This window comes from Betta splendens, chromosome 4 (assembly GCF_900634795.4).
Source record: "Betta splendens chromosome 4, fBetSpl5.4, whole genome shotgun sequence".
In the NCBI taxonomy this organism is placed as follows: domain Eukaryota; kingdom Metazoa; phylum Chordata; class Actinopteri; order Anabantiformes; family Osphronemidae; genus Betta; species Betta splendens.
Window position 1 is genome coordinate 986,749 of NC_040884.2, and position 24,634 is coordinate 1,011,382.

At 52.8% G+C, this 24,634-nt stretch overlaps 2 protein-coding genes across 17 annotated transcripts in view; both read left to right on the plus strand.

The window, feature by feature from the left end:
* pde4dip (phosphodiesterase 4D interacting protein) overlaps positions 1-21,832 on the plus strand; it is a 42,545-nt gene extending 20,713 nt beyond the window's left edge. For 3 of the 13 annotated variants that reach the window (XM_055508483.1, XM_055508482.1, XM_055508481.1), the window contains 38 exons: positions 1,925-2,001; positions 2,759-2,882; positions 2,952-3,082; positions 3,225-3,321; positions 3,590-3,625; positions 7,607-7,741; positions 7,834-7,953; positions 8,030-8,107; positions 8,191-8,400; positions 8,479-8,637; positions 8,713-8,808; positions 8,929-9,066; positions 9,543-9,722; positions 9,804-9,998; positions 10,068-10,322; positions 10,430-10,595; positions 11,932-12,148; positions 12,232-12,680; positions 12,751-12,867; positions 13,092-13,476; positions 13,548-13,783; positions 13,856-13,904; positions 16,381-16,643; positions 16,748-16,891; positions 16,973-17,161; positions 17,422-17,706; positions 17,899-18,030; positions 18,097-18,219; positions 18,296-18,485; positions 18,562-18,647; positions 18,729-18,863; positions 18,935-19,006; positions 19,086-19,246; positions 19,323-19,454; positions 19,552-19,690; positions 19,774-19,820; positions 19,902-19,991; positions 20,155-21,832. In XM_055508483.1, coding sequence (XP_055364458.1) covers positions 1,925-2,001; positions 2,759-2,882; positions 2,952-3,082; positions 3,225-3,321; positions 3,590-3,625; positions 7,607-7,741; positions 7,834-7,953; positions 8,030-8,107; positions 8,191-8,400; positions 8,479-8,637; positions 8,713-8,808; positions 8,929-9,066; positions 9,543-9,722; positions 9,804-9,998; positions 10,068-10,322; positions 10,430-10,595; positions 11,932-12,148; positions 12,232-12,680; positions 12,751-12,867; positions 13,092-13,476; positions 13,548-13,783; positions 13,856-13,904; positions 16,381-16,643; positions 16,748-16,891; positions 16,973-17,161; positions 17,422-17,706; positions 17,899-18,030; positions 18,097-18,219; positions 18,296-18,485; positions 18,562-18,647; positions 18,729-18,863; positions 18,935-19,006; positions 19,086-19,246; positions 19,323-19,454; positions 19,552-19,690; positions 19,774-19,820; positions 19,902-19,976 — 5,823 coding nt within the window. In that variant the 3' untranslated portion in view covers positions 19,977-19,991; positions 20,155-21,832. Of the gene's footprint in view, positions 1-1,924; positions 2,002-2,758; positions 2,883-2,951; positions 3,083-3,224; positions 3,322-3,589; positions 3,626-5,247; positions 7,095-7,606; positions 7,742-7,833; positions 7,954-8,029; positions 8,108-8,190; positions 8,401-8,478; positions 8,638-8,712; positions 8,809-8,928; positions 9,067-9,542; positions 9,723-9,803; positions 9,999-10,067; positions 10,323-10,429; positions 10,596-11,931; positions 12,149-12,231; positions 12,681-12,750; positions 12,868-13,091; positions 13,477-13,547; positions 13,784-13,855; positions 13,905-16,380; positions 16,644-16,747; positions 16,892-16,972; positions 17,162-17,421; positions 17,707-17,898; positions 18,031-18,096; positions 18,220-18,295; positions 18,486-18,561; positions 18,648-18,728; positions 18,864-18,934; positions 19,007-19,085; positions 19,247-19,322; positions 19,455-19,551; positions 19,691-19,773; positions 19,821-19,901; positions 19,992-20,154 lie in introns of those variants that run through there. The other 10 variants (XM_055508480.1, XM_055508479.1, XM_029147408.3 and 7 more) reach the window with 10 other exon arrangements.
* Positions 21,833-22,539: 707 nt separating this feature from the next.
* The window catches only part of mast2 (microtubule associated serine/threonine kinase 2), a 79,435-nt gene continuing 77,340 nt past the window's right edge, over positions 22,540-24,634 (plus strand). For all 4 annotated transcript variants that reach the window (XM_029147415.3, XM_029147416.3, XM_029147417.3 and 1 more), the window contains exon 1: positions 22,540-23,368. In XM_029147415.3, the coding sequence (XP_029003248.1) occupies positions 23,291-23,368 (78 nt within the window). In that variant the 5' untranslated portion in view covers positions 22,540-23,290. The remainder of the gene's footprint in view (positions 23,369-24,634) is intronic.

The following is a 24,634-nucleotide window of genomic DNA, read 5'->3' on the forward strand; positions in this document are numbered from 1 at the left end:
CTTTTATTAAAAACAGCAGGTCGCTGATAAAACCACGCAGCTTCGGTGGCTCCTGTTGTTGTGTTATTTACTGCAGGCGTAGGTACACTGCCATTCAAAGGTTTGGCCCGTATTGTATCAACACCCTGAGTTGTAAAATGAATAGAAAATATAGTCCGACACTGACACGTTAGAAATGAATGGTTAGAATGATCTGTATTTGAAATAATTTTTTTCCTTCGGACTTTGCGTTCATCAAAGAAGCCTCCATTTGCAGCAAGTACAGCATTGCAGACCTTTGACTAGCTAGCTGTTCTAGTCGTTCTAGCTGTTCTACCCGTTCTACCCATTCTAGCTGTTCTAGCTGTTCTACCCATTCTAGCTGCTCTAGCTGTTCTACCCGTTCTAGCTGTTCTACCCATTCTACCCATTCTAGCTGTTCTAGTCATTCTAGCCGTTCTAGCCTTTCTAGCTGTTCTAGCCATTCTAGCTGTTCTAGCCGTTCTAGCTGTTCTACTCGTTCTAGCTGTTCTACCCGTTCTACCCATTCTAGCTGTTCTAGCTGTTCTACCCATTCTAGCTGTTCTAGCCGTTCTAGCTGTTCTACCCGTTCTACCCATTCTAGCTGTTCTAGCCATTCTAGCTGTTCTAGCCGTTCTAGCTGTTCTACCCGTTCTACCCATTCTAGCTGTTCTAGCCATTCTAGCTGTTCTAGCCGTTCTAGCTGTTCCACCCGTTCTACCCATTCTAGCTGTTCTAGCCATTCTAGCTGTTCTAGCCGTTCTAGCTGTTCTACTCGTTCTAGCTGTTCTACCCGTTCTACCCATTCTAGCTGTTCTAGCTGTTCTACCCGTTCTAGCTGCTCTAGCTGTTCTACCCGTTCTAGCTGTTCTAGCCATTCTAGCTGTTCTACCAGTTCTAGCTGTTCTACCCATTCTAGCTGTTCTAGCCGTTCTAGCTGTTCTACCCGTTCTACCCATTCTAGCTGTTCTAGCCATTCTAGCTGTTCTAGCCGTTCTAGCTGTTCTACCCGTTCTACCCATTCTAGCTGTTCTAGCCATTCTAGCTGTTCTAGCCGTTCTAGCTGTTCCACCCGTTCTACCCATTCTAGCTGTTCTAGCCATTCTAGCTGTTCTAGCCGTTCTAGCTGTTCTACTCGTTCTAGCTGTTCTACCCGTTCTACCCATTCTAGCTGTTCTAGCTGTTCTACCCGTTCTAGCTGCTCTAGCTGTTCAACCCGTTCTAGCTGTTCTAGCCATTCTAGCTGTTCTACCAGTTCTAGCTGTTCTACCCATTCTAGCTGTTCTAGCCGTTCTAGCTGTTCTACCCGTTCTACCCATTCTAGCTGTTCTACCCGTTCTAGCTGTTCTACCCATTCTAGCTGTTCTACCCGTTCTAGCTGTTCTACCCGTTCTAGCTGTTCTAGCCGTTCTAGCTGTTCTACTCGTTCTAGCTGTTCTACTCGTTCTAGCCGTTCTAGCTGTTCTACCCATTCTAGCTGCTCTAGCTGTTCTAGCTGCTCTAGCTGTTCTAACTGTTCATCTTTTCATCTAGGAGGTGATCTGGTCATCTCCATCAGCCTCCTGACTAGTCATTTCCCACATTAGCAGTGTATACAGTTAATATCTGAATAGTTTAAAGTGCTTTGCTGTCAAAAATCAGGACATTTTTAAGACCCCAAACATTTGAAAAGTACTGTACATTACTTACATAAATGTTATACTTCATGTTGAGTGAACTTTTAAACGTCTTACCTGCAGCTTTGAAGGGTTTAGATCTAGATTCAGTTCCAACTTGGCTTAAATTGATCTTTTTCTTTTTGACATTGTTCACATTGATTTTCTTCTGAAGCCTCCAATGAAGTTCTGATGATCAGTGAACTTGGTGACCTCTCAGACTCAAACATATTTCCCATTATTATTTATATTTTGAATCTCTTTTCTAGAACATTGAGCTGAAAGTTGAAGTCGAGAGTCTGAAAAGGGAGGTTGAGGACAAACAGCAGCTTTTGGACAAAGCACTGTAAGTATTTGACTCTTCTAAACCAGATCTTCAACTGGTCACTCGCCCCCAGATCACGACGCGTCCACAGTCAGTCCTGTGGGATTGTGGCTTCTGCTACGAGAGCAGCGCTTTCATTTCGAGCTGGGTTATTTCCCATGAGCCCATTAGTGCCTCAGCGGCTGCTCACTAACAGCATGATAAGGAACCAGGCTGTTTGATCTTGGGCTGCCAGTCGTTGCACGAACCCAGGACCCGACCTCTTTGAACTGAAAGCAGTGGGAGTAATGTTTGTCTGGACCAGCGGACCTGGACCCAGACTTGGAGCCGGACTTGGAGCTGGACTTGGACCCAGACCTGAACCCAGACGTGGACCCAGACTTGTTAGTGTGTCAGTTCCCACAGTTTCTGGCCGTTGCATCATCATCATCATCATCATCATCATCATCATCATCATCATCATCATCATCATCATCATCCTGTTTCAGTTAAACGTCATTATTATTACTGCACGGATTAGAATGAATATCCTGAGATTCGTGTTACTGAGCAGCTCAGGCTGTAATCATTTTAGCTGTTTGTCCTGCAGCCGTGACGTGAGGTGGAGTCTGAGTCCAGTGTTCAGATCAACAGTTTATGTGCGGCTTATTTGATCAACATGTGAAGGATCGGGTTCATTGTTGGCTTCACTTGTGGCAGGTCTTAAACCTTATAAACTTCTCTGTATCTCTCTGCATCAATCAAATTGCAGCCGTGCTGTAATATAATTATCCTACAGGTCGACAGCAGAAAGCCTGTGCAGCCACAATGAGGCCGAGCTGCAGCGTCGCCTGTCAGAGCGGCAGGACGAGATCAGCCACATGCAAAAAATCCTGCAGGCCAAGGTTCAGCTGCTGCAGGAGGTAAAGACGCAGCATCAGCACGTCGGCACATGCGACGGCCTTAGTGACGCTGCTGCTCTCTGCGCTCAGGAGGCCGAGCTGGCGCGAGGGGAGGCCCGGCACATGGCCCAGCTGGCTGACGCCGAGGCCCAGCGCTGCCTGGTTCTGGAGAGACAGATGGAGGAGAGTGGAGCTGGTGGTCTGCTGGCTGAGAAAGAGCGGTGAGTTTAGCACCGCAGGGGGTCTGCAGGGGGTCTGCAGGGGGTCTGCAGGACCCTGGGGCTCAACCACATACTCTGCTGTAGGTAAGTGCACTTCTCTCCGGCTCGACCTACTTTAATCCCGTCTCTCTCTCTCTCTCAGGGTAATTGCGGAGTTGATGCAGGAGAAGCATTTGATGGTTCTCCGGATGAACGAGCTTGAAGCTCGAACGCTTCCATTTTCTCTGAAGGAGGACGAGGTACGGACTGCTCCTTTAACCCTGTAACACCTGCCTCACAGTATTAACACGGCCTGTGAATATTCTGTAGAAACGCCTGCAGCTCGTTAAGCTTTAACTTAACGACCCAGGCGGCTGCAGCGTTTGGCTGGAGCCCAGACTGTGAGATATGAGACTGTGTTTATATGTGGGTCAGTGGACCTTTGGCAGAGCAGCCGTGCCGTGAGGATGAAACCGGCGCCTGCTGCTGCTGGAACCTTAAAGCTGACGTTTCCTTCTCCGTCCACAGACTCGTGATGAGAGCAGCGTTGGTGAACAGATGCAGGTAGGACCTCAGTGTGTGTGTGAGTGTGTGTGTGTGTGTATGTGTGTGCGTGTACAGTATTTGTGTGTTGGTGCGCGTGCATGCGTGAATGTGTGTGTGTGTATTTGTGTGCGTGCGTGTACAGTATCTGTGTGTTTGTGCGCGTGCGTGCCTGAATGTGTGTGTGTGTGTGTATTTGTGTGCGTGCGTGTACAGTATGTTTGTGTTTGTGCATGTGCGTGTGTGCGTGTAGACCCATCTGTCAACACACACTAACATTAGCGCTAACATTAGCTGCTTTCAGCAGCCGCCTCAGCTCAGACGTCATCGGCCTCACTGACGCCAGTTCAAATTAGCCTCAGTGCGTCCACACAGTGAGTTTGGAGGCAGCGAGAGAAGGAAACCTCCTCAGTCTGTGTAGTGTTGACTCTACGCTGTCACACCTCTGTTTCTGCCACTCTGGGAGACATAAACTGTGGGCGCAGTGTTTGTCACTCATCTGTGATTGGGATTAATTGGTGTTTGATTGCACGGGCCGTTGTTTTGGTGTCATGTCTCCAGAGGCTGAAGAACAGCTTTCACGCACACACCGTCAACAGCACGAATGATGGGATGAATGAAGCAGCGTGGCTGCAGCTCGCTGACCTGACGCCCAGTCTGGTGGAAGCATCACGGAGGCGCTGCCCCCCCTCCCCCGGCTCAGGCCTCTGAGAGACATGAACTCATTCCACCCTGACAATCAATGTAATGAAGCTGGTGGAAAACGCTCGGTTTGCACTCTGCACACTGACAAAAACAGCTTCTTGCAAATGGAAAGACTTGAATTTGGCATCAAATCATCTGTCACACAATGTTTTGACATTAACGATTTGAAAGAAAGAGAAATTGAGCTGAAGTCAATGCGAGTCCTTTTGGCCTGAGCGCTTTGAGGCATAATGAGGCTGTAATTAAGCCACACAGCTTCCTGTGACTCAGACGTGGGTCAGTGTGAGCCCTCCACAACCGTGACCCAGACGTGACGGTCAGATCTAGGCCACGACATCCTGCTGCTGAGAAGTGATGGGTGTCACTGGCTCAGTTTAGAAATGTAGAAAGAAAAGGGGGAAAATAGATAAAGGTCCAATAATATAAAGCTAAACATAAATTAAAGGTTCATAATTAATCATTAAGTGATACCTTTACCAAGCTTGTAATTAACAAAACAGTAAGAAGTGAAAAATATTATTCTGTCACCATTGCAGGTATTTGTTCTATTAAACTGAAATAACGAATAATTAAAGAATAGAGAGTATAATGTAGAAATAGAATCGATACGTCACCTAATCGCAGATCTTCTGTTTAGGTTATGCAGCAAAATGACTCACGGATGTTTATTATTCAGACAGAGATCGTCTGTGAGGTCAGAGACTCTAGTTTCCTGTGGAACGGTTCCGTCCAGGAAGCAGCCAGAGGTCTCACTCCAACACACTTTTCATGCACCGGAAATCAAAACTAAATAAAAATAGATTTACCTCCTAAGCCTCTTCTTCGTGTTGCATGTACATAATAAATAAACATAATACAATTGTCAAACGTTTGGTTCAGAAGAAAATAAACTAGAAAAAACTATGGTAACAATCTAAAAGGTTTCAATAAACACGCAGCTGTTAGAAATCATAACTATATAAATCTTAACACGTATACTTACTATTATTAATGAAATGAGAATAGAAATAAAATAGTTAAACATATATGGAACATATGAAACGTTTCCGGTTAGAGACAGTTTCTATTTTCCGTTTTAACTGCAGAGTGAACCCTCATGCTTTACGGAGAGGATCTTCGTCGTCTGTCAGCGTTGCCTCGTTGTCTGCTTACGAAAGCTGCGCCTCGGGCAGCCTCTCCCTCCATCCTCAGCTGAGGAAGCCTCTGTCGCTGACATAAACTCGAACCGGGACCCGGACTGAACCCAGTGAACCTTCGAATACCGAAACAATCCAACGGGACAGATCCATTTGTCGCGTTCGTGTAGAACCGAACGGGAGCGATGCTGACGCGTAAGGACACCGCGTTGATTTAGAAGCCAAGACTCACAGCGATACCGGAACCACTGAGCACGAACCAACCTCAATGAAACCGGATCGATGTGGAAGCCGGTGACAGCAGCGAGGAAGTGAAAGCGTCGCCCGGCGCAGCTCCAGCCACATCCGCCCTGACATGTCACCGATGGAAACCTGCTGAGGCTGGTTCTGGTTCGCCTCAAGGTCCAGCTGTGAGGAAGCTCGCAGTTCTCGACGTACATGTGATGCTGGACGGTGTGAGGATGAAGGAGGCGTGCAGGATCTGTGCCCGTGAGCTCTGTGGCAACCAGCGCAGGTGGATCTTCCACGCAGGCGCGAAGCTCAACCTGCAGGTTCTGCTGGCCCACGCCCTGGGCCGCGAGCTGAGCCGGGACGGCCGCGGGGAGTTCGCCTGCTCCAAGTGCGCCTTCATGCTGGAGCGCATGTACCGCTTCGACACGGTGATCGCCCGCGTGGAGGCGCTGTCCCTGGAGCGCCTCCACAAGCTGCTGCTGGAGAAAGAGCGGCTCCGGCAGTGCATCGGAGGGCTGTACCGGAAGAACAACGCCGAGGACGGGAACGTGGCTCCGCCCAGACCTGCGGCTGCGGCTGCGGCCGCTGCTCCTGAAGGCGGGTCTCCTGTGCTGGATTTGTCAGAGCTGCAGGACATGAAATATTCTGAGATGGTCCAGGAGGATCTGACCTACTCTGTGTACGAGTCCTGGGCTGATAAGGAGGAGCGCGCTCCGGACCCGGACCCGGACCCCGAGCACGAGCACGGCCACCACTGCGCCAGAGGAGAGTCCCTGTCGGGCCAGAAGCCGCGGCGGTGCCGGGGCTGCGCTGCGCTGCGTGTGGCCGATTCGGACTACGAGGCTGTGTGCAGGGTGCCTCGTAGGGTCGGACGCAGGAGCACATCTTGCGGCCCGTCCACCCGCTACTCAGTGACCACCGAAGACCCCTCCAGAACCTCCGGAGCCTTTGAGCCTCCCTCAGAGGGCCCGGACAGGGAGCAGCCCAGGACCAGTCCAAGCCCAGCGTCGTCTGTGGAATCTCTGGACACCGCCGTGGACGTGAGTGCAAACCTCCGAGAAAGAGAAGAAGCCCAAGCAGAGAAAACTGCAGAGGAGCCTCTGAGCAGAAGGGACCCCCCGTGGGGGGTCTCTGGGTTCCATGTGATGCTGAGCCTCCTGAGGGACTGGGACTACCAACCCGTGAAGCCTCAAAAGGGCAGCAAGCTCCCTGTCCTGCTCAAAGCCAGGCTGGAGCAAAGCCCCCTGCTGCCCCTGCGGTCGCCCTGCGGGGGGGCCGCAGACTGCGACCTGTGCCCCATCCGATGCCTTCCCGAGGTGGTGACGCCGTGTCAGCAGCAGCTGCAGGCGGAGCTGGCACAGATGGAGGAGCAGTGGTTGGATGACTACGTTCCGTGCCGACCGTTCCGCTTTCAGCAGGTAGTTCACCAGCCACAGCAGCTTCATGTGGCCCTGTGACCTTTGACCTTAGCCGACACACTCCTGCTAGCCCTCAGTGTCCAGTGGAATCTGAGGCTCAGTCCAGCTGGTTCTGTGGTTCTAACATGGAACAGCTGCCGTTCAGAGAGAACAAGGCCCGATCTCATCTCTTTCACTCACAGAGCTGAGCTCACTCGCCCTCTTGATCACCCCCCAAGGGAGCATAAACGCCCTTCTAGTGTGTGTCCTAGCAGCGCCTCGGTTGCCATGGGAACAGTCTCCAAGCGCTGCAGCAGTCTGTGATCCTCTGTCATAACTTCTTTTGTTATGTTAATGATTAGTGAGACAAGACGAATCTGCTCTAGTGGATCAGCTGCGTTTGCTTCAACTGTGTCATTACACAGCTGTTCTTTTTCTTTCTCGCATCATCCCCAGTGATTCTAACAGTGTCATCGCAGCGTTACACGGCCTCTCGTTCCCCTCGTTTACCTGCTGCCTCCTGTGTCCCACAGCGGCTGATTGACGAGCAGCGGGAGCAGAGCCAGTACGAGAGCGCTGCGGGTCAGTGTGTCGGTGAGCTGCACCGGGCCCAGGACCAGGTCCGCTCGCTGCAGGCCAAGATCAAGGAGAGCGAGGCCAGAAACCAGGTGCGTGGGACACGTCATCAACCAAAATGGGGAAAAGGCTTTGCTGCTGGTGTTTAGTGATTCTTTTAATGACACTTTTTTGTGTTGTGTAGAAGCTGCAGGAGCGTCTCTGTGACATGGAGCTGGAGCTGAGGTCCGCTCGAGAGGAAGCTCAGCGACAGGAGCGTAACATCCTCCTCCTCTCTGACACCGTGGGCTCCAAGGAGGCAGAGGTGAGCGGAGGTGGACGCCGGCGGCCGCAGCGTACGCTTGAAACGACTGAGTCCACTGCTTTCTGTCTGTGCTCAGGCTGCAGAGCTGTACAGGCGGATCGAGGAGCAAAATAAGATGCTGTGTTCTCTGAAGGAGCTCACCAACCGCAGCCAGGTTCGTCAGCGCAGCAGGCGCCCCTCGCTGAGACCCTGATGGTACCCGCTAACGCCCAGCTTCTTTCCCCACTTTCCCTCCAGGCCTCTGGAGCAGACGCTGTCCAGGCACAGGGAGACGCTGTGGCTCTGCAGGCTTCCCTGTTCCAGGCCCAGCTGGAGCTGCAGGCCGGGCAGCAGGCGCAGCGTCGGGCCGCCAGGAGGCAGGACGACCTGAGCCGGGCCCTGCAGAGGCTGGACCAGGACCTGCAGGGGGCGCTGCAGCACAGGAGGCAGACGGAAGCACACAACCAGGTACCCAGGATCTCACCTGGCTGCACCTGGGCTGTGCTACGTCCGTCTGACCGGCCGCATGTTTGCGTGTGAGTTCAGGAGCTGCTCCTGGCTCTGGAGAAGGCCCGAGCGGCTCTGCAGGAGAGAGAGGAGCAGCTGAGGGCGGGCGAGCACCGCAAACAGAGGGAGACGGAGGAGAGAGAGAAAACCATCCGAGAGCTTCAAACGCGTCTGGAGACCAAAGCGCAGCAGCTGGAGGTCGGACACGCAAACATACTCAACATGAGCCTACACAGTACAGGCCACGGTGACGCTCTGTCTCTCCTCCACCAGCACTGCTTTGAGCTGCTGGACCACCCGAAGGAGGCCAAGGACCCCCTGGTGCAGAAACTCCGCCAGCGCATCGCAGAGCGAGATCGAGCTCTGGAGGTAAACGACTCCCTGACAGATTCTCTTGGTTTCCCTCAGCCAACGTGCTTAGATGGAATTTGGACCGGTTATGTAGTGGGATCATTGTGACTGAGACTTGTCTGTGGCCGTTACCTGCAGCAAGCAGTGGACGAGAAGTTCCGCTGCGTGGAGGAGAAAGAGGAGGAGACTCGACGGCTGCAGCTACTGCTTAGAGAGAAGGAGAGAGACCTAGAACGCCAGCGCTGCGTCCTGGCCAACAACGAGGAGACGATCACGGTACCACACGCCCCGTCGCCTCCTATCCCCGCCCAGATTTGTCTCCGACCCCAGCTCAAACCCCGCCTCTGACCCAGCTCAAACCCCGCTCATCCCCGCCCCGACCCCCGCCCCGCCTCTGACCCCAGCTCAAACCCGCCCAGCCCCGCATCCGACCCCCGCCCCGCCTCTGACCCCAGCTCAAACCCCGCCCTGACCCCCGCCCCGCCTCCGACTCCAGCTCACACCCCCGCCTCTGACCCTCGCCCCCCCTCTGACCCAGCTCAAACCCCGCCCTGCCTCCGACCCCAGCTCAAACCTCGCCTCCGACCTAGCTCAAACCCCGCCTCTGACCCTCGCCCCAACTCTGACCCCAGCTCAAACCCCGCCTCCGACCTAGCTCAAACCCCGCCTCTGACCCTCGCCCCACCTCTGACCCCAGCTCAAACCCCACCTTTGACCACCCTCACCTGTTACTGACCATGTCTTTGTGCCAGAGCCTTGACACGCTGCTGCGTGGTAAAACCCTGGAGCTGGAGCAGGTGAGCGACGGCTGGAGGAGCGTCCAGCGGCAGCAGCAGGACAGCGAGCAGAGGCACAGATGCATCCTGGGAGAGAGAGACGCCATTATCGGCCAGCTGCAGGCGGCGCTGCAGTGCCGCACGCAGGAGGCTCAGGTACACGGCGAGCCGCTCGCATTCCTGCCATCATTCCTGCCATCACAGCTCATGCTTCATGCTTCTCCTCCTCTCCTGTAGGATCTGCGCAGCTCCCTGCTGGGTCAGAACCGGTCAGCGCCATCCAAAAGCCTGGAGGAGCTGAAGGTCCGCCTCCAACTCAAAGACCGGCTCTTCCAAGAAGTGCTGGCAGACAGGACTCGACAAGCCCAGATACATCAGGAGCAGGTCCAGGATCTGCTGGGAACCATCAGTGCCAGGGACCAGTACATCCAGGTACAACAGAGCAACTGAGCCTAGACCCGCCTGTCGTACAAGACCTTAACCCTTAAGCCCCCTCCACAGGACTCTGCAGGTTGGCTTAGTGAGGTGGTGACAGAGCAGGCATCCAGGCTCCAGGAGCTCCGCCGACAGCTGAGCTCAGGGTTGGGATGGAGGACGGATTCTGGACAGGAAATAGCTGCAGAGCTGGAGTCAGTGCAGGAGGAGTTGCGACTCGCTCTGAGGAGGGAGAAGGAGAAGCAGGAGCTGTGCCTGAGCCAGACGGCCCAGCTGGACTCGCTTAGCAGAACTCTGCAAGTAAAGGAGGAGATCATCAGGGTCAGTGACAGGACGACACCACACAGAAACCCATTCGGTTCGGGTGTGTGTTGTATCCTGACGTGTGTGTTTGTGCGTGTGTGTGTTTGTGCGCCTGTGTTCTGCAGGACTTCCAGAGGCAGATGGTGGATCCGTCCGACCTCCCTCTGCTTGAGCGACTGACTCAGGAGATCGAGGACCTGAGGGAGAGCCTGGTCCAGCGTGGCGGTCCTCCAGCCAGAGGCCCGGTCCTGGGTCTGGACCGGCCCCATAGCAGGCAGCCTGAGTTTGGAGGTGGGCATCAGAGAAGCATGGGACAGTATCTGTAACAGCAAGTCTCCCAGCAGCTGCGAGCGGTGGTGGTGTGGGTCCGAGTGCGGTGGTTCACAACCAAATGTTTTTGTCTGCTCTTTTTACAAACCTGCACGAGTTTTAAGACTGAGAGATGAGAGACTGAGAGATTTAATTAACACCATTAATAAACCTGAGGCAGATTTATGTTGTGGTTAAAAACAAAAGGATTCTAACAATATTTCACTAAAACGTGGCCTCAGCCCAGATCACACAGACACGCTTCATCCACACATTTAATCATGAAAGTCACAAACAAATCAATAAAATCTCCAGCAGTTTCAATAACTCACTCCTCATATCCTGATGATGCTGATCCATTAAATCCAGTGAGCCTATTTCTAATAAACAGTTTGAACCTTCGTCCTTCGTCTGCAGCAGGTGTTTGCTTCCTATTGTTCTTATTATGACTCACATTAGTCCTTGGGCTTCTGTTAATGTTGTGAAAGGTTGTAATGTTCAGCAGTGCAGCAGTCAAGTGCTGACCTGTAATGAATCCAAACCTGTGTGTGTCTCAGCATAAAGCTTCTGAACGATGAACATATTTACATGTGAACTAGTATGTGTTGTTTTAAACATTGTGCCTGGTTTCGTCACTGCTCTGAGGTTTAATGTTTAGGGTATAAATCTGGTCCACGGTGAGGAGGATCATGTTCTGCATCAAACTAAAGCTTGTTCAGAGATTAAACCGTGTTGAAAGTTCAGCCTCCACTTTTAACAGTGTAACATTCCTCATCAATTGCATGAATAAACCTGCAGCGTGTGTTTCACAGTTTAAGGAATGTTGTCTAAGTTTGGTGCCTTCTCGTCTTTATGAACAAACCTTTGCTTTATTAACCACACAAAACTCCAACTGGTTTAATCAGAGTCCAGTTTCCGCCTCGTGTTTTCCATCAGACTCAACACATATTTACTGAATTTACTTTGCACTGATTTGCATTTGAGTTCAGCCTCTGCAACGTGGCCACCGCCTCCGGAGACATGAGGATGTCATTGTTTTCATTGAACACGGCTTTAATTGAGTTTTCATTGATTCAGTCAGAAGTGACGCAAACAAATGTAACAGGACACGAACACGAGGATGTGACTGATGATGAAGTTCACGGCACGAATCAATGTGGACACAGTCAATCAATCACCTCATTAGCGACTTCATCCATGAAATAAAGTCAGGGACCTTCAGGCTGAAGCATCTCAGGAGGCTACAGCTGAAAACAAATAATGAAAAACTGAGGTTGAAGAACAAAACCTTCTAACTGTGTAAATCTGTTTCTCGTAGAACTGAGCTCAGAGGATGAAGGTGAAGCTGATGATGATGATGATCTGCACAGTGAGGAGAGCGTTGAGGAGGAGGTTCTGCACGCTGCGCTCTTTGAAGGCCAGGGCCTGATGGAGGTTAAGCAGCTGGTGGAGCAGAAGAGGGTGGTGGAGAGAAAGCTGGCAGAGCTGAAGGCTCAGCTGGAGAAGGCTGGATTCTCCTCACTGTCCCAGATGAGGTAGGAACCGAACAGGTAGGTTCAACACTGCAGTGAAGGCCCCAAAGCAGCTGCTGATCCTGCTTCTTCCTTCTGACGGAAAGGAAAGCTCTGTTCAGCCTGGAGGCTGAGAACCAAGACTTAAAGTGTCGGCTGAATGAAGCAACGCAACCTCACGACGAGCAAAAGGAGCAGGAGGATGAGGAGGCGGATGAGGAGGAGCTGGATGTGACCATAGAGGGGGAGGAGGAGGAGGAGGAGGAGAGCTCTGAGCTGTGGGACGCGTGGGACGAGGAGCTGTCGCTGCCGCTGCAGCTGCTCAGCGCTCAGGTAGAGGTCACAGGCTCTGCCCTCAGGAGGCCTCTGTGCTCCCGTTCTCACCTCACCTGTGTCCTGTCCTGCCTCCAGCAGCAGGACGCCGCCGCCGCCGCCGCGCGTGAGAAGACGGTTCGTCTGCAGCTGGAGAGCGAGGAGCTGAAGGAGAGACTGATGGTGTCGGAGGCCACGGTGCAGGCTCAGGCCGCGCAGCTCAAAGACTACAGGGAGCTGCTCAGTGAGTGTGACTGCACGCTGATGACATCATCATGGCATCATGACATTCATCATGAGCTCCGTGTCTGCAGCAGAGACAGCGGTTCAACGGGACAGTAAGCTGGTCCAGGTGGACCTGCAGGACCTGGGCTACGAGACCTGCGGCCGCAGTGAGACCGAAGCCGAGAGGGAGGAGGCCAGCAGCCCAGGTACCGGAAACCAGCCCCGTTTCCCTCCTCCATCCCCAGATTGTCTAAAGCCAACGGAAAGTGCACTTACAAATTAGAGCCACCAGGGGGCAGCAAAGCAAAGGCCTGAACGCTGAACACAGTGACCCATTGGTGTCTTCTGGTTCTAAAACAAACACAAAGACATGCTGTGATCTGCAGACGTGATGCGCTGAGACCCTAACCCTCAACCCGCTCCCTGACAGAGTTTGACGACCTGGAGATGTGCACGTCCCTGGACTGTGGGACCCAGTGGTGGCCATCCAGCAGCCCCAGGCAGAGCTCCTGCCGCGGGGACCAGCCGCCGTCCCTCCAGCGCCTGGTGGAGGACCTCCGCTCGCAGCTCTCCCGCTCCCAGGCCGTGATCCGGGGCCTCCAGAGCCGCCTGCGCACCCTGTCCACCTCCAGCAAGGTCAACTGGGCCTCGCCCTCCCAGAGCGGGGCGGAGGAGGACGAGGGCTGGCAGTCCTCCGACGGAGGCCCCCACCCAGACAGGGGGCTCCAGGAGCTGGCGTCTCGAGTGGGCGCGCTGGAGGACCAGCTGCGGAAGGAAGGCGTGGGATGGGATGGGAGCTCCTCCACCAGGACGGGGTGAGAGCAGGGAGCGTGCTGTGGACGCTCTAGCGCTTCACTAGCCTCATGTAACTCTTGTGTGTGTGCAGTAAATTGGACGCTCTGATCCAGGCTCAGGCCCGAGAGCTGTCCCACCTCCGGCAGCAGATGAGGGAGGGCCGCGGCGCGTGCAGCATCCTGACCCAGCACCTCGGAGACACCACCAAGGCCTTCGAGGAGCTGCTGAGGGCCAACGACATCGACTACTACATGGGCCAGAGCTTCAGGGAGCAGCTGGCCCAGGGCGGCGCTCTGGCTCAGCGGCTCCGAGCAAAGATCAGCGGGCGTGAGTCACTTTGAAAAAGGTCCCTCTGGCCGCGTCATCGACCGACTGACGTCAGGGCTTGTTTCCAAACAGGAGAGCAGCCGGAGGATCCGGAGGAGAGGACGGAGCTGCTCGCCATCCGGTCAGTGTCTGTGTTTGTGTTGTATCGTCGGACTCACGGTAACAAACTAATGAACCAATTGTCCAATTACTGAGGAAGGAAACCTGGTGTTTACTTCAGGAACCAGAGTTTGTGGGACATTTGCCTTAGTTGAACACATCTGGCTGCCGTCTATGACAGATGTGCAAATATAATATTTTAATGGACACAGTCACTGAATGCTACAACAATGGTAGATCTTCACATTTGCTTAAGTCACGGTCCTCGGCGGATGGAGCCGAGCTGGTGGTGAAGCTGGACTAGATGGGTCCAGTGGGATGTTGTGTGTGTGCTGGTTCTGGGGCTCTGGGTTATCTCAGGCTTCTGCTCCAGCCTCCGCTCTGACACTGATCTGCTCTGACTGATGGACGTCCAGGATGTTCAGTCGCTCCTCGTCCGCTTTCACGGCGCAGCTCTTTGATTCGAGCTGCTTGGCCATAAATGACTTCCTGAAGGTGGAAAAGCACGGGTTCTGGGTGAACACGTGCATCAGTCCGGTCCTGGGAGGGAAGCAGTGATGGGGCAAACGCCAACAAGCAAAGCTCTGTAAATGTGGCCTGCACTAATCTGACATCGTGCTGCGGCGCAGATGGTCGGACCGATGTGATGGAGAATTATCCAGCGTGTATGTTGAGTTCAGCAGCAGGTTGTTATATCGTCCAACGGCTCCATCTCTGTCTGAAGGACACAGCACACTCACAGCGGTTGTGGATGTTTTGTGTATCTGTCCTGACTGACCTGGGATCAGGCCTGGAGACGTCTCCCAGCATCACGGTCTGGTCCTCCTCAAACTCGCGCAGCGATTTTCTGGGTTTTAGTGAAGCTGGGATGTGAACATTTGCATCCATCCTGAGGATGGGAACGCCCGGCTGCCGTTACATAACGGCTGGATTATATCACTGTGCTTTCACATAATGTGGAAAGTCGGAAACAGGCTTTAGTTGAACAAACCCAAATCAAAGCTTTTTTATGGGCTCAAAGCCAGAATCCGAATGTAAACGTGGCGGCAGATGAGCCGACACTCTCCATGCTGGAGCGGGTCCAGACCGGGTGATCACAGCTGCTTACAGCCATGAAGAGGCCGTGGGCGGGGCCAGGCGCGTCATGTGATGCAGCGATGGAGGCGTCCAGCGTCCATGTTGACATGGCCTCTAATCAGGTTAAGTTATTAAGGCCTCGAACGGGGAGGGAAATGGGTCAGAAGCAGCTAAACGCGGGAGAGAGGGGGAGTTAGAGCGAGGGACCGTGAGGGAGGAGGCAGCGGATGCAGCATTTACTCCCTCGGAGCGTCCGGAGCTGACGGCTCTCCTGCTGTGGGACCTACTTTTACTCCTCCACACGTCGGCCTCCTCCGGTGCCGGAGGCTCGGACGCGAAGCGCTGCTTTGTGGAGCGTTGTTTGGTGCCGCGTGACGGACGAGCCCTCGGTCCAGCTGCTGCTTGTGGGACGAGTGGTCGCGTCACAGCAGCCGTTTTTCTTCCAGCAGCTGTGTCTGCACCGGTCCGTTCGTGCCTGTCTATTCGCTGGAATGCAACCGTGGACGTTGTGTCCTCAGGCTGGACTGGTTTTATTGGAGTCTCATGTGTGTCCTGAAGCTCGTCGGCTGAGTTTGTCTCAAACCCTTGGATGCTGGCGTCTTAACTGGGATCGTCCCAGTCTCCACCTGCAGTCTCACATTGTGGGTGTGGGTGTGGGGGTGGGGGTGGGGGTGCGCTGCCAGAATCCACCTCTCTGTGAAGCTCAGACCTAATCGGGATTTGCTCTGCTTTCCACCCCATCGCCCCATCCTTTTATCCCGGCTCGCGCTCTGCCGGCCCGGTGGACCTGCTGTCACAGCCGCAGAGGTCGCGACCCCGGCGCTAAGCTAATGAGCCGCTCCTCACATGGATGAGTAGCCAGACGCAGCGCCGCAGGATGGCGCCTCTGTGGAAGGCCATGCTGTCCAAGAGCAGCCCGCTCTACAGGGACTCCCTCTTCTCCTTCTCCCTGTGGGAGTGGAAGGCCCAGGAGCGAGAGCTGCTGCTGCTGAAGAAACACAGCGACAGGGAGAGGAGAGCGCTGCTCGCACAGCTCGACAAGTGAGACGCACCCACAAGAACGTGTGCAGCGCGTCATGAATGTGTGGAGACAGACGTGCAGAAGCTGCAGTCGGTCCACATGGGGTCAAAGTGGGAGGAAGCGCTGGTTGAATGTCGCATTCATGACTTTTATTTACTGTAGGAATGATGTAGGAGTGTGTGTGTGTGTGTGTGTGTGTGTGTGTGTGTGTGTGTGTGTGTGTCTCAGCCAGGTATTGATTAACGACCTTCCTCTCAGCATCTATGTGCAGAAATGTCACAGATCATTAATCAGCTGTAGCCACAACTGAACTTCATTATGCTGTCGCTCCACTTTGTCTGACTGTGTGTGTGTGTGTGTGTGTGTGTGTGTGTGTGTGTGTGTGTGTGTGTGTGTACAGGCTCAGTAAGGAGCTGCAGCAGAAGGACAAAGTCATCGAGTCTCTTCGTACCAAACTGAACCATCACCAGCATCATCCCCATCGATCTGACACGCCCTGCAGCGGCCACGCCCTCTCAGATGCCACCGACCAATCAGATCGCATCTCCTACTTGTCTGATGAGCACGGATCCACTAACGAGGACCTGGAACTGTGCTCCGACGTGGACGCTGCCAGTGAACTGGGCCAGGAGGAACCGAGGCCTTCAGCCAGAGTCAGCACCGGTGGGTCGTCCGTGTGTCGGACTCCAGTCTGAGGTCCTTGTGACGGGGCTGATTCTGGAGGTTCTGGTTCTCTGCGTCTCCATCTTGATTCTTTTCATTTCCAGATTGCTGCTCTCACAGTAGCTCCATGTCACCACATGCGTCTGTCCCTCCATCCACCGCCTCATCCCTCAGAACCCAGTCCTGCCTCAGCTGTCCCAGCATGCAATGCCCCAGCTCAGCACACAGCCCTGCAGATGTTAGGACAGGTAGGAAAGCTGACCTCTGACCTCTGACCTCTGGACTGCTGCTCTGTCCCTTTTATCTCGTGCTTCTTCTTTCCCTCCCAGCTCCAGCTCCAGCTCCAGTCTTGTCTTCTGTCCCCTTCCCCCCTCCCTCCTCCCCCGTCCGCCCTCACCCTGCCGGCCCACGGGCCCTCCCCCGGGGCGCCGGGGGGCCGTGTTTCTCCCTGGCGGCGGTGCAGCAGGAGCTGCAGATGCTGCAGAGACAGCTGGGACTCAGCGACAGTGCGTCTGACTGTGCGTGTGAATTATCGGCTCAGTTTCCACTAACAAATACGAAGCCGGTTGCTGTGTTAGCTTTGTTTTAACACGGATCAGCTGCAGAGACTAGACTCACCCAGCACCTCTCATGATCCTCATCCTCTCAGGTCTCCTGCCTCCACTTGTCCTTCTTGTGTTCGTCCTTCATTTTTCTCTGAGCTTCTAACCCGGAACCGGTGAAGGATGTGTGTAGTTAACCTTTCCTAGTGTTTACTGACGGGACTCCTCCTCCTCAGGGTTCTCCACTCCTCAGCCCAGAGCTCTTCAGGGTTTCCCATTTTCCCAGCAGCAGCCGGACTCCTGTGCCCTGCTGCCCCCGTCCTACCACGGATACCGGCCTTCTCCCTTCAGCGGTGCTGCCAGCAGCAGCAGCCTGGGCGCTGACCTAGCCATGAAAGCTGGCGCCAGCCTGCTGGAGAGCACTGCATTGTGGGATATGACTTATGGTGCCCGAGCAGTGAGACTGGGAGCGGACCTGTCATCTGGGTCGTCTGGATACCAGTCGGGCACCGGCCACACAGGTTAAAGCCAGAATGAGAGCAGTTTGGTTGGTTTAACGAACCAGCTCTTTAGAGTGAGAAGTTTATTCGGTGACTGTTACTGTTAATTATTAATAATGACTAGGTGTTATATAATAAAAAGTACGTCTCAGGAACTTGTTTGGCGAATGATCAATGAATAAAGGGAGGTTCTGCTTCTTTGCGTGAATGAAGGTTCAGAGCTGATGAAGGAGCATCTGAGAGAGATCAGGAGTCTGAGGCAGAGACTGGAGGACTCCATCCAGACCAACGACCGGCTCCGGCAGCAGCTGGAGGAGAAGCTGGCCCGGATCGCCGCTGACAAAGGTACCGCACAGAACCTCCCGCCGCCGCTCGGCTTCACCCAGTGAGAGACCAGTGTCTGTGTTCCAGCAGGTGCTCCCACCAACATCTACATCCAGGGCCTGGACTCTGTGGGCCAGCTCTCCACTGAGATCCGGCTCCTGAAGGAGGAGAACTGTGTTCTGCAGAAGCAGCTGGAGCTGGCGGCAGGAGGTAGAGGAGCTGCAGAGAGCACCCGTTATCTGTATGTGTGGGAGGCTCGGCTCAGACCTGCCCGTTCTCCTGCCAGACAGCACACAGGAGCTGGAGCAGCTGAGGGAGGCGGCGCTGCTGGAGCGGGCCCGGCTGCAGCAGGCGGAGCTGGAGGCAGAGCGCTGGGCAGAACGCGGCAGGAAGCTGCAGGCGGAGGCCGAGGCCCACGGCCGGGAGCTCAGCCAGCTGAACCAGGACCGGCGCCGGAAGCAGGACGCCATCAACAGGTGAGAGCCCGGCCCGAGTGCAGCTCCGCCCCCGGCGAGCGCGTGGCGTGTGAGCGTGTGGTCCGATCTGTTGCAGGCTGCAGCACCGGGCCAGCGTCCTCCAGCAGCAGCTGAGCCAGAGCCGGGCCGCGGTCCACGGGCTTCAGCGCCAGCTGCGCTCAGGTGAGACTCACAGCCGCCGCTCCCGTCTAGGGACAGAGGCGTCGCGTCGAACCGTCTGTGTCTCTGTCTGTTTGTGAGCAGCTCAGCTCGGTGCCGGCGCCAGACCAGAACCCGGCTCCGCAGCCTTGGACCCGGAGGAGCTGCACACGCAGCTGGAGAAGCAGCTGGACGGGCCGACGGACACGCGGCCTCCAGGCCGGAGGCAGCGCTTCAGCGGTGAGTAGAGCTCAGGCGCCGACCCGGCAGCCGACCCGCCTCAGCGTTACTGAAGGTGTCTTCGTCCACAGATACGGTCCCGTCTCCACCCGTCCGGGACACCGGAACCGTCAGTCCTCTGCATTGGGAAAAGACTGATGGAGGTAAAAGCTCCGCTCAGCTGCACGCAGCTCGCTGCTCTCCCGCTTGCTCGTGTCCTGAAATGTTCTTCCTCCCGAGCAGCACCGGTTCCACTGGGCCCAGATCCCCACGGGTCCTTGTCCAGCCACATGGTCGCTCACATCCAGCACTTCAAGGCTCTGCAGCAGCAGGTCGTGGAGGGTGGCGCCCTGCTCCTCAAGATGGAGGCAACGCTTCATTCTCTGAGCGCCAGCCCTCGTCAGGTGGGTCCAGAACACAGCAGGTCCGGTGAACCCGCGCTGCAGCAGGTTCCTAACTGGAAGAGTTCTGTTGCTTCAGCCTTCAGACTCCAGTTCTGCCAGGAAGCTGCTGGCTGACGCTAAGACCCTGAGGCAGATCCAGGAGGAGGCCGACTCCCTGCTGCAAATGTTCTGGAGAGCAGCGATGCCCGACTCTGAGGAAGCCAAACAGGTCAGAACCGAGACCACATACGTATGAACATGATGCTGTGAGCAGATGATAAGCCGGTGTGTCCGGGTCCAGTGGGTCTCTAACTGTTTGTTTTCAGAACCAGGCTCTGAGGGACCAGGTCGTGTCTCTGCGTCGGAGGCTCTCGGAACAAGAACAGGCCCTGAAGGACGCGACGGAGCGGCTGAGGAGCTCCGACCGCTGCAGGGACAGCATGGAGCACTTCATCGCCAGCCAGCGTGAGTCACAGTCTCGGCTCCGGAGGGTTCGATGCTCCGCGTGGGGCTGCATGTTTCTCACCTGTCTTGTCGTTTGCTCTCAGTGTCGAGGACGCGGGACGTGTTGAGGAAAGCCAAGAGCAACTTACAGGTGAGTTCATGGTAGACATTTGATTGTAGGACGTGTTTGGTTCCTCATGGTCTGCATCTCTGCTGCCTGACTCCTGCTCAGGAGAACCAGCTCAGGATCTCCTCCCTCCATCAGGCCTCCTGCTCTCTCTCGTTTCCCTCCTCCTCCCCCTGTTAAAATCCTGCTGTGCAGGTACAGTGGGCTGTGTGTGCTGTGCTTTGGTTCCACTTTGTGACGATTGTTTAAATTCATCCGCTCGTCTTGTTTTCTCTGGACTCCTGCTTGGATCTGTAGGTGTTTGCTTTGTGCCCCACTAACACTAGTTTGAGGACATGATCTGTTTGTCTGTCTTCAGGTGAAAACACAGGAGGCGTCTGTGAGCTCAGCCTCTCTGCTGGTTGGGGTGTCATGACGCTCCAAGGCTGCTCCTCCTCCTCCTCCTCCTCCTCCTCCTCCTCAGCTGTCCTGTGATCGGCGCCCCCTGCAGGCAGCTTTTCTCTCACCAGCTCCACCTTCCTCTGCTTCATCAGCTCCCATTGGACAGAACATGCTGGAAACCCTGGCTCTCCTTTCAAATGACTGACTTATTAAAGTTAGTGAATGCTTGTGTTGTTAGGTTTTTGCTGGTTGAGAGTTTATGATGTGAATAATTGCAATTGTTTCCTTGTTTTTCCTAAGGCGTGTTTATGTGATGAGGGCTTTTATTGAAGATGTCGACTGAAGTATTTTTATAGAGATCAATATGAGTTTGGCTTCTTGCCTTCTTAGTTTTTTACAGTATTTATGTAATATCTTTATGAAACCTGCTTCATGTTTTCATGTTCATGAAAACCAAATTATATGTCAGGTCTCCAAACAAACGTCAGCCACGAGGTTTAGCAGGAGTTGAAGAAACAAAGATGCCAGCAGGAAACGTGGCTTGAAAAAGCCACAACCAAAGTGCAAAGTGCTTCTGCTCAGCTTCTGTTGAAGCTCGTACTTCTAGTTAGTTGCATGTGGTTTGAGCAGCTTGTGGAAACAAAGCCATACAGTGTAGTCAGTAGATACGTCGTCATTGTACAGAAAAGGAATAAAAAGTGCTTAGTGATGTGAAATGAATGTTCTCACACTACAGAGTGTTGCTCTACTACTTTTAAAAGTTGGGGTATAACCCAGTTTTCTTCTACATGCAGTGATGAAACGCCTTCTGATGATCTCAGTGTCAATGAATCAAGCACTTGTTCCAGGCTGTAGTCACGAAGCTCAGCAGGTGGTGATGCCTTCAGGGAACCCTGCAGTTAGTTCATCATAGGAAGTTACCATTTCAGTACGTGGTCCAGGAGACATGACCGATGATAAACCGATGTTTTTTAGATGTTTTTACTTTTGTAAATGTATGTTTTTTATGTTGAAATCTCGCTTTCAAAAACCGTCACGAGATGAACATCTTATTAAAAACAGCTGCAGGAACTGTAACCAGCTCTGTTCTGATTTTAGTCCCGATTTTGTCAATTTGTCTGTACAGAAGCTTCCTCCTTTTTCTGCGTGAACTGTGGCTCCTATACTTTTACTGAAATATGCAACTTCTGGGCTACTGTGCAATACAAGCCTTCACATGTGTGTTGTTGATGTCAGGCCTGGCTTTTGTTAAAGTGCCACGTTGTCTTTATTTCTAGAGGTGAACCGATTCACACAAACATACTCTATTGTGACAATCAGTTTGAAACAGTTAAAGGCCCACTTGAGTTTTTTACGTTGTAGAAAAACAGTAGCATTAAAAAGCACTGAAACAATGTATTTAACAAGCAATAAGACCAGCCAAAGTGAATGTCAAATCATTTGGTATAAATATCTTGTGCATTTCTCCATAGGTCAAAGGTCAAACTCTTAGTGTGGCTTTAGAAGCCACTGATGTATGTAATATTAAAGGGCGTGTGTACATCAGTGCAAGGAGAGATAACCAGGTCTTTTGGATTTTTAATGCATGTCATTTTTATTGAAATTCTTTTGGGGTAAAAATAAAAGAACCTTTTGAAATAAAGGGATAAAAAAGGCTCTGTCTCGTTACCTAATAAAGTTCTGTGTTTTGTTTCTCAATGTGCCCAAATCAGTGACAGACGTCGAGTTATGACGAGGTGAGCTTTAATAGTCGCTTTTTAAGCGTCAGCAGGTGGCAGCAAATGCCAGCAAAACACAAGTCACTGGCTACGAGCTGCGACACTTTGAATCTCATTGGAAATAGAGAGAAATTACATTTTAATTCATTTGAATTCTTTCCTGTTAGAACATCATCTTTAATTTGACTACGAATGAGGATTATGTTGTTTTGTGCCTTAAGAAATCCTCTTTTTAAACGCTAAAGAAAAAAGCTAACGCTAAAGAAGGCGTTTATTTCCTGTGAGGTCCTTCAAAGTAGGACATTAAGCGTAAGGGTCTTTGATATTTCTATATTCAGTAAAATACCCAGCTGTTATTACACACCTAAACATTAGGATTCATAACAATATTTCATAGTTTCTTTTTTGGTGATTCGGTAATGTGAGTTGAAATGCTGCAGTATCTTAGATGGATTGTTTTAATGTTCAGGTCTTTGTGAATATAAATAGTTCGGATCTTTCTCTCTTCTGATCATGATAACTTATTTTAGATTTTTTTAATTATTTGTCCAACGTTTTTGTGTTGTCCTTTATTTTTTACATCACGGCTTTTATTTTGATAATTTAAACCGGACGCAGTAACATTGTCCTCGCTGGCTTGACGCTCGCCGCATTCACCGAGTCAGGAAGCTAAACCGACCCTGACGGAGCTGCGCCGTGGTTGCGGTGTAATACGAGGCTCGACCCGGTGTTTACAGTCTCTCCCGCGTATTTCGACCTTTATCAGAGAATGGAAGGAAACCTGGACGCGACAGTCACGGATTGAGCACCGAGACGGACACAACCCCGGGGGAGTGGCGGGAACCGCCGGGACCGTCCACCAGGAGCGTGTCAGCGATGTGGCGGTGTGTGCGCGCAGGTAAAGCGCGCTAGCCGCGCAGCTAGGCGCGCTGCTAGCCGCGCAGCAGGAAGCTAGCCGAGCTGGCTAACGGCTCGAACGGCTCGAAGCTCAACTAACTAGTTGTTGGCCGAACCAAGCCGAGCATGGCTCGTTCTTTCCCCGCAAATCACAAAGTATTCGTGTGACGGATTTAAGCAAACCGCGTCTCCCTTCGTCTCGAAGAACTAACGGGCGGCTGCCGCAGCTCCGGGTTGATTGACAGCTTGTCACCGTGGGCTTCCAGATGTGTAGTCGGCGTGAGCAGCGAAGCTAGGTCGGAGCTAGCCGCAGGACTGGATGGCTCCAGCCAACTCTCCTGCGGACTCTCCACTCCACAGACTGCACCGACAGAGCGATGGCTTTCCTTTAGCCGGAGCCGGCTCGGTGTAGCGGACAGCAGCCGTCTCAGCCGCGACAGACCGGGCTCTCACCTGGGCCAGTCCCTGTACGAGCAGCGCTTTAGCCTCGCACGAAGAATGAAGAGGAGCGAGAACAAGAACAAGAGGAAACTCAACATGGAGCAGCAGGACAGCGTGGAGGAGGAGAGAGATGCGGTAAGTGCTCGTGGTTTAGCTGGAGGTGGGTTTGTTCCCTGAGCGCTGCCAGGAGCGAGGTGGTGGGTTTGCACAAGGTCCCAGTGTGTGGCGCTGGTTCCTGTTAGAGAAGCGTTGGAACCACCTTTTAACACGAGTCACTCCAGTAAAGCGAAGCTCCGCCTGACCTCTGTAACAAGTGTCCCTAATAAAGTGGTCTGTCAAGTCAAATCATTAGCTCCTATTAGAAGGTTAGACTGTGTCTGTTTTATGTTTGCAGCAGTAGAGCAGCTCCATTTCCCAATAAAAGCCTCTATTAAGGTCAAATGTACTAGAAATGACTCAGTCAACTATGTAAATAATTAACCAAAGTGATGCAGCTGCATCCATGATGGGCTTCAGGTTAAGGACAGTAATTAGATCAGCTGTCAGAGTTATCATATATGTAGACGAATGCGTGTTGCATACACACAAATATCATTTATTACCTGCGTGTGTGTCTGTGTGTGCGTGCGCATCTACGCATGCGTCTGCGCATGTTGCTATGAGGAGCTAACGTAAACCCCACTAAGGCCCGTCTCACTGCTGTGACTTCTGGTGAAGGGGGAAACGTGATGCAGCATGTTGCTGTTTGTGGATGTGACGCTTGCACAGCAGGTGAAGGAAAACCGACATGTCAATTGTTCGCTGGGAAACAGAACCACTGCAAATACTTCATAAGCAGTAAACCAACCGTGAACATACGTGATCACCTGCAGCTTATCTTTACCTTTCACACTAAAACACATTGAAACCTTAACGGCTACAATCCTCACACAAACTCAACCTCTAACTTCATCAGACTCATTGACTGTGACTTTAAGGACTATTCAGACCTTTGAACACAACCCCCACACTCGTCGTCGTTTAGACACAGGCTGCAGCTCGTTTTCACATCTCTGCATGAAGTCATGTTGATCCATCACTGGACGTTTGATATGAGCCGCCTGCGCTCTTGCGGCACCACCAGCCAGGATTTCATGTGAATAATGCACTGAAATGAGTCCAGTCAATGAAATGTCATTTTTAAATCCTTTTTAATTATTTGAGTTTGGCCTGAAATCACTTGTAGATTGGAAATCAAATGTCTTGGGCTTGTAAGGAGTCACAGGAGGCACTGATTATTGTAATTTATTTTCATTTTTTTTAATAAATAGATTTGTTCTTTTCACCTTTTGTTTTGGTTTCAGCAGAAGTTATTCCAGTTCTGGATGTGTTCTGCTCATGTTCTGTTTCCTTTGCTCTAGT